This window comes from Lolium perenne, chromosome 5, assembly GCF_019359855.2.
Source record: "Lolium perenne isolate Kyuss_39 chromosome 5, Kyuss_2.0, whole genome shotgun sequence".
Classification (NCBI taxonomy): Eukaryota; Viridiplantae; Streptophyta; class Magnoliopsida; order Poales; family Poaceae; genus Lolium; species Lolium perenne.
Genome location: NC_067248.2, coordinates 107,797,406 through 107,805,685, shown reverse-complemented (window position 1 = coordinate 107,805,685; position 8,280 = coordinate 107,797,406). Strand labels below are relative to the sequence as shown.

The window sequence follows — 8,280 nt, the reverse complement described above, 5'->3', positions numbered from 1 at the left end:
GCACTGATGGAGAAACCGTACGGTGTTGCTCTCCCAGAACCCAGAGGCCTGCCACGGACAGGACAGACGACACCGTCGACCTCTCACAGAAGGCAAGCAGGCAACCTAGAGGGAGGAACAACGGGCGACAAGCACTAGTACCCCAATCAATCATAAGAACATCAACAAAGCCTCTCCTTAAACATCAGAAAATAATAGGTAAATAAACAGAGCACACACAGCAAAGAATATGGACGCATATCAAGCCAAAGAAGAACCCATCCGCGATACAACAGAGACAACGAAACGACCAGAGAGAAATCCATACAGTGAGAAACCATCGACAAGTCAGGTAACAGAGGTACCAAAAAGGGCAAACAGAATAATAAGTAACCACGAGCAAGCAATAGAATAATTAAGACTTAAGAATTGTATGCCCCTGGCTTTGGTTAGTGATCCTGGGAGAAAAATATACAAGTAGAGTTGACAAGCATATTCCAGCAAAATGTGTATCATATTGATAGCATATGGAAAAATGCTCAGGTCATGAAACTTGTCATGACAAAGGTACATAGAAGCTACAACAGACTACAGCACATCATCGACAGATGACGGATAGCTACAAATACACATTTCATCATGAGAATGAAATAGCATTGCTCCAACAGATGTTATCAGGACAGATGGGATTTCTACAGGCAAAGTGAATCATCAAAAAGAAAAGGAAAAACTACTTCTGTACAGATTTCAAAAGCAGGTTCAGCTGCCGAGCTTTCGCTCCGGAAAAAAAAAAACCAGGCCCGTTCTTTACATGATGCCCTGGTCAGTAGAAGAGTTCTTTCCATTTTCACAAGACCCCTTTCCAAATACCTCTTCTATGACATTGCTCGTCGAAAGAAATTCATCCTTCTCCCACACGCTAGTGAAACCAATATCCCAGGCTTTCGGGTCGCAATGGCTACCGAAGTATCCATGATCTTCAACACCTCCAAAGGCATCATCCCCATAGTGATCTCCTGCAATATCAGTGTGTGTCCCATCTGCAACACCAACATGATGAGCCTCAAAGGATGTGCAAGAGTCATCTTGAGCGTCTGCGTCAAACATGGTTGTCTCCTGGTTATGGTCCACAAAGGACAGCACCGGAAGACGAGACACCATGGCATCCCCCTCCTTACAGTAGTTTTCTTGCCTCTCCACACTAGAGCGGTCAAACTCATCTTCACTAGACTCTTCATGTAAGTTTCCCTCAAGGGGAACCTGGGTGCATGCACCATCATCTTGATCAGTAAGAGACTCAAGCAGCAAATCATTATCACCCTTTTCTGTGGCCGCAAATTCATCATCATCACTTCCTTCCCATTCATCATTATCACTGTCAACATTCATTGGATCAAACCTGTTCTGCTCAGCCCTCTTCCTCAACATGAAGACATTGAAATAGTAGCTCACCAACTCTTTGCTAGTCTTGAATGGGAAGGCAAGCAAAAGTTCATCCCAAAAGTTCCTTCCAAGAGAGGCAGGGTTTAATGATACCACATCTTGGAACAAATGCTCTTCCTCTTCCGTCCATCTCAAGGCTACCTCCTCTCCAATATCAAAGAAGCCCAACTCTTTGAAAGTGTTTGGACCAAGGGCACTCATTAGTCGTCCTCTTCCTTCCTTCACATGCTTCCTCACACACTCGATCGAACCTATATCAATACAACTGCAATCTTCCTTACAGCAAACAGGATTCAGCACTGAAGATAACTCAACAGAACCAGGCATTGGAACTACACAGTTTCTAATCCACTTGTCGTCACTCTCAACTTCGCTTCCATCACATAAGTGAGAAGATGATGACACATCAGCATAATCATCAACCGTGCTCTTTTTACCAGATGCACACTCTGGCAACTCAGCCTGATAGTTTGGCCCAATGGGAACAGTTTTCCTTGTGGTGCAAAGGCCAACAGACGAGTAAATGTCTTCCCTCTGGTAATAACTGGCCGATCGTATGTAATCTTCAACATAAGTGTGGGCTAGTGAAAAATGAACAGGTGAATCTACACCTTCATCTTCACTTTCCTCACTACCGTATCCTGGGGCATCAAAGATTCTCTGGCATGTCCTGTGTGATTTATACTCTGGAACGTTTATATCAACATCTGCGACAGAATCTTTCTCAGATATAGCTGAAATGGAGAAAATACGAACCCAATCAGCATTTCTATCTTATGAAATGTTCAGTGATATTAGCCATCCACGCAACAAGGAAATGAAACTTCTACACAAATGTGAACAAACTACCCATTAATACTATGTCAATCACACAAAGCAAGTCCACCAGAAACGTGATGAAGAGAGTTAATAGGGCCATCCAGAAAACTAGTTCTCTAGATTGGAGAATTGTCAAGTGTTTGGAAACACAGCGCCAAATGTTCAGGAAAGGATGGAGTACCAACTTTAATAAAAGACAACATTGTACATGTAAGAGAAGTCTGCAAGTGAACAGATCTTACTTTGGTATTCCTGCTTGGTACGCTTGCAGTCCACCACGTCTGGGAAATCATTGGATGCGGGTCTCTTGTTATGATCAACTGTCACTTCTTTACCAGTACTGGCAGTATTAACTAGATAAGCTGTGTTCCATTACGAAATACCAAAATTAGGACCAACTCTTCATCAAATTGGCCAGTCTACAAACCTTTTTGACAAACTGCAGAACCAGGCTAGCACAAGAATCTAGGCAAGCTTGCACAGTACAAAAGAAATGCCAGTCAATACCTGTTGCAATATGGTATTTCTCAGGAAGAAAGTTTGAGCGGCCATCATCAGTTCCCCTCAGATTACCACACGCAAGCTGCTCAGAGTGGTGCCTCACAAAGACTTCACTGTTTTCTTGATGCAACATGATGATCCTAAATACAAAACCTTTCATTAGACACCAAAACTATGAGCAATATATAGAAATAAATGGCAAAGATGATCAATCACTGCACACAAGACTAGCAAGATAATTATCCATCTGGAAGAGGAAATATATTGCGTTATCTGTACCAATTGCAGATAAGTATCAACGTTGAATACTACAGGCAAACAAATTGTTGTACCATTCAAGTGCAAACAAACAAACTGCAGTGCCAAACGGATTGCAATCTCAACTTGTCACTGGCATTCATGGCATTGTTATTTCACATGCAACGTTCCCAGCTAAATTTTGGAAGCAGTAACACATGCAGAAGTTTATGTGTTTCTAACTGGGACCCATACAGGGAATATACAGGGACAATATCTTCCTGTGAGAGTATGGACGTCCCGTGCAAATTTAAACAGGCAGACATGGGCACCCATAGATCAACAAGTCGGTTCATTTAAGGTTTGCCTACCCTACTAAGTGAATTAATAAGGTCATAATTAAATTGCTCGCATGGGGGAAAAGTCAAAATTGAATTCCCCGTGTGAAAAAAAAGTCAAAATTAAATTGAGGACCCGATGGATCTAAGCCTGATCTATTTCAGATCTATCTTCCCAGATATCAAAAATCAAAGGGCAAAATACTTACTGGCTAAGAGGAGGCTCGGACTAGAGGGGAACGACGAAACCCTAGCACCAATTCGAGGAAAATATCGCAGGAATCAGATCCAAAATCCACCAATCGAGCACAGATCGGCCGGTCCTGGGAGAAATTCTGCGTCAATCGACCGGATCGGACCCGATTTGACCTCCTCGAAACCCTAATCTCGGGAAAACAGCGAATCAGCCATATGGGGCAAAATTGGTATCAATCGACAGATCTCGTCGCGGGACGAACGGATCGGGTGTCGAATTGGTGATTCGGGGCGGAGGGGCGGATGAATCGAGATCGGATCGAGGGCTGGGGAGGGGAAAGAGGGGAAATTTGGGGGAAAAGAGTTTGGTCCACGGCCCGTGTCCTTTTTGGTAGTAGTTTTATTTAAGGGAAACACCGGCGAATACAATAAAGTAAAGAAATTATTGGTACGCGTTTTTCTGGGCTCTCGGCTCGGCCCACAGAAATAGGCAAAGCCCAAAATGGTGCGCAATGCTCCTTTTTATAGCGGGCAACATTTCAGGAGGCACCGCACGGCACGCTGACGCGTGGCCCTCTCCGAGCGTGAATGGGTTTTTCTACCTATTTTTTCTGGTTTTCTTTCGTCGATTCATGTGCATGTAATACAGAGATAGTTTTTTTTTTGAAATGGGGAAATATCACCCCAGCTTCTGCATTCAAGGTTTGCACACGGCTTTTTTATTAGATTATTCACAACAACTTACAAGAGCAATACAAAAGATCAAACTCGAAGCCACCTCGCTAATCCTACAGAGGGATTAAGGGGGTGACAATTCACAGCTCACGCGTGGCCCTCTCCGAGTGTGCATGGCTTTCCCTACCTATTTTTTCTGGTTTTCTTTCGTCGATTCATGTGTAGATTTTTTTTTAGCGGAAATCGATTCTGTGCATAATACAGAGATAATTGGATTTGTGCATTATTCATCTTATAGACTTATTTTATCTTAGAAAGTGTGATGCTATGATAATATCATCTCTCTTCAATTAGTTACATGTCATGCTATCAAAATGCCTAGGTGATATTACATTACATGTTACTACTTAAGTTACTCTCACTACGATTAATCTAATTTTCCATCCCATCCTTCTGGTGGATCGGTAAGTTGCTTTCGTCGGGTCTACTTGTAGTGGAGGAAATGTTTAGCTACCGATCGAATCAAGCATTTGTGGTCGTAGGCAGTGATGGCGTGTAACTCACACGTTCGTTGGGAACCCCAAGAGGAAGGTATGATGCGCACAGTAGCAAGTTTTCCCTCAGAAAGAAACCAAGGTTTAATCGAACCAGGAGGAGCCAAGAAGCACGTTGAAGGTTGATGGTGGCGAAATGTGATGCGGCGCAACACCAGGGATTCCGGCGCCAACGTGGAACCTGCACAACACAACCAAAGTACTTTGCCCCAACGAAACAGTGAGGTTGTCAATCTCACCGGCTTGCTGTAACAAAGGATTAACCGTATTGTTAGGAAGATGATTGTTTGCGAAGAAAACAGTAAAACAAGTATTGCAGTAGATTGTATGCTATGTAAAGAATAGGACCGGGGTCCACAGTTCACTAGAGGTGTCTCTCCCATAAGATTAAAGCATGTTGGGTGAACAAATTACAGTCGGGCAATTGACAAATAGAGAAAGGCATAACAATGCATATACATGATATGATAAATATAGTGAGATTCAATTGGGCATTACGACAAAGTACATAGACCGCCATCCAACTGCATCTATGCCAAAAAAGTCCACCTTCAGGTTATCATCCGAACCCCTTCCAGTATTAAGTTGCAAGCAACAGACAATTGCATTAAGTATGGTGCGTAATGTAATCAACAACTACATCCTTAGACATAGCATCAATGTTTTATCCCTAGTGACAACAACACATCCACAACCTTAGAACTTTCTGTCACTGTCCCAGGTATCAATGGAGGCATGAACCCACTATCGAGCATAAATACTCCCTCTTGGAGTTAAGAGCAAAAACTTGGCCAGAGCCTCTACTAATAACGGAGAGCATGCAAGATCATAAACAACACATAGGTAATAGATTGATAATCACCATAACATAGTATTCTCTATCCATCGGATCCCGACAAACACAACATATAGTATTACAGATAGATGATCTTGATCATGTTAGGCAGCTCACAAGATCCAACAATGAAGCACAATTAGGAGAAGACGACCATCTAGCTACTGCTATGGACCCATAGTCCAGGGGTGAACTACTCACTCATCACTCCGGAGGCGATCTTGGCGATGAAGAGTCCTCCGGGAGATGATTCCCCTCTCCGGCAGGGTGCCGGAGGCGATCTCCTGAATCCCCCGAGATGGGATTCGCGGCGGCGGCGTCTCTGGAAGGTTTTTCGTATCGTGGCTCTCGGTACTGGGGGTTTCGCAACGGAGGCTTTAAGTAGGCGAAAGGGCGACGCGGGGGGCCACACGAGGGCCCCACACGCCAGGGCCGCGCGGCCAAGGGCTGGGCCGCGCCGCTCTGTTGTGGCGGCGCCTCGTGGCCCCACTTCCTTCCCTCTTCACACTTCTGGAAGCTTCGTGCAAAAATAGGACCCTGGGCGTTGATTTCGTCCAATTCCGAGAATATTTCCTTACTAGGATTTCTGAAACCAAAAGCAATGAAAAACAAAGAATCGGCTCTTCGGCATCTTGTTAATAGGTTAGTTCCAGAAAATGCGTAAATACGACATATAATGCGTATAAAACATGTAGATATCATCAATAATGTAGCATGGAACATAAAAAATTATCGATACGTCGGAGACGTATCAGCATCCCCAAGCTTAGTTCTGCTCGTCCCGAGCAGGCAAACGATAACAAGGATAATTTCTGGAGTGACATGCCATCATAATCTTGATCATACTATTGTAAACATATGTAATGAATGCAGCGATCAAAAATAATGGTAATGACATGAGTAAACAAATGAATCATAAAGCAAAGACTTTTCATGAATAGTACTTCAAGACAAGCATCAATAAGTCTTGCATAAGAGTTAACTCATAAAGCAATAAATCAAAGTAAAGGTATTGAAGCAACACAAAGGAAGATTAAGTTTCAGCGGTTGCTTTCAACTTATAACATGTATATCTCATGGATAGTGTCAATATAAAGTAATATAACAAGTGCAATATGCAAGTATGTAGGAATCAATGCACAGTTCACACATGTGTTTGCTTCTTGAGGTGGAGAGAGATAGGTAAACTGACTCAACAATAAAAGTAAAAGAAAGGTCCTTCAAAGAGGAAAGCATCGATTGCTATATTTGTGCTAGAGCTTTTTATTTTGAAAACATGAAACAATTTTGTCAACGGTAGTAATAAAGCATATGAGTTATGTAAATTATATCTTACAAGTTGCAAGCCTCATGCATAGTATACTAATAGTGCCTGCACCTTGTCCTACTTAGCTTGGACTACCGGATCTTCGCAATACACATGTTTCAACCAAGTGTCACAAAGGGGTACCTCCATGTCGCCTGTACAAAGGTCTAAGGAGAAAGCTCGCATTTTGGATTTCTCGCTTTTGATTATTCTCAACTTAGACATCCATACCGGGACAACATGGACAACAGATAATGGACTCCTCTTTAATGCATAAGCATGTGACAACAATTATTATTCTCATATGAGATTGAGGATATATGTCCAAAACTGAAACTTCCACCATGATTCATGGCTTTAGTTAGCGGCACAATGTTCTTCTCTAACAATATGCATGCTCCAACCATTAAGGTGGTAGATCTCTCTTACTTCAGACAAGACGGACATGCATAGCAACTCACATGATATTTCAACAAAGAGTAGTTGATGGCGTCCCCAGAAGCATGGTTATCGCACAACAAGCAACTTAATAAGAGATAAAGTGCATAAGTACATATTCAATACTACGATAGTTTTTAAGGCTATTTTGTCCCATGAGCTATATATTGCAAAGGTGAATGATGGAATTTTAAAGGTAGCACTCAAGCAATTTACTTTGGAATGGCGGAGAAATACCATGTAGTAGGTAGGTATGGTGGACACAAATGGCATAGTGGTTGGCTCAAGGATTTTGGATGCATGAGAAGTATTCCCTCTCGATACAAGGTTTAGGCTAGCAAGGTTATTTGAAGCAAACTCAAGGATGAACCGGTGCAGCAAAACTCACATAAAAGACATATTGTAAACATTATAAGACTCTACACCGTCTTCCTTGTTGTTCAAAACTCAATACTAGAATTATCTAGACCTTAGAGAGACCAAATATGCAAACCAAATTTTAGCAAGCTCTATGTATTTCTTCATTAATGGGTGCAAAGTATATGATGCAAGAGCTTAAACATGAGCACAACAATTGCAAAGTATCACATTATCCAAGACATTTTAGAATTACTACATGTAGCATTTCCCGATTCCAACCATATAACAATTTAACGAAGAAGTTTCAACCTTCGCCTTGAACATTACGAGTAAAGCCTAAGGACATATTTGTCCATATGCAACAGCGGAGCGTGTCTCTCTCCCACAAAGTGAATGCTAGGATCCATTTTATTCAAACAAAAACAAAAACAAAAACAAACCGACGCTCCAAGTAAAGAACAAAAAATGTGACTGAATAAAAATATAGTTTCAGGGGAGGAACCTGATGATGTTGTCGATGAAGAAGGGGATGCCTTGGGCATCCCCAAGCTTAGACGCTTGAGTATTCTTAAAATATGCAGGGATGAACCACGGGGGCAT

At 42.2% G+C, this 8,280-nt stretch overlaps 1 protein-coding gene across 1 annotated transcript; it reads right to left on the bottom strand.

Moving 5' to 3' along the window:
• Positions 1–474: 474 nt before the first annotated feature.
• LOC127299587 (uncharacterized) lies at positions 475–3,964 on the bottom strand. The gene is made up of 3 exons (XM_071819934.1): positions 3,527–3,964; positions 2,484–2,882; positions 475–2,156 (listed from the first exon to the last, which is right to left on the bottom strand). Exon 3 carries the CDS (start codon positions 1,747–1,749, stop codon positions 787–789), a length of 963 nt encoding a protein of 320 aa, XP_071676035.1. The 5' UTR covers positions 1,750–2,156; positions 2,484–2,882; positions 3,527–3,964; the 3' UTR covers positions 475–786.
• Positions 3,965–8,280: the final 4,316 nt, after the last annotated feature.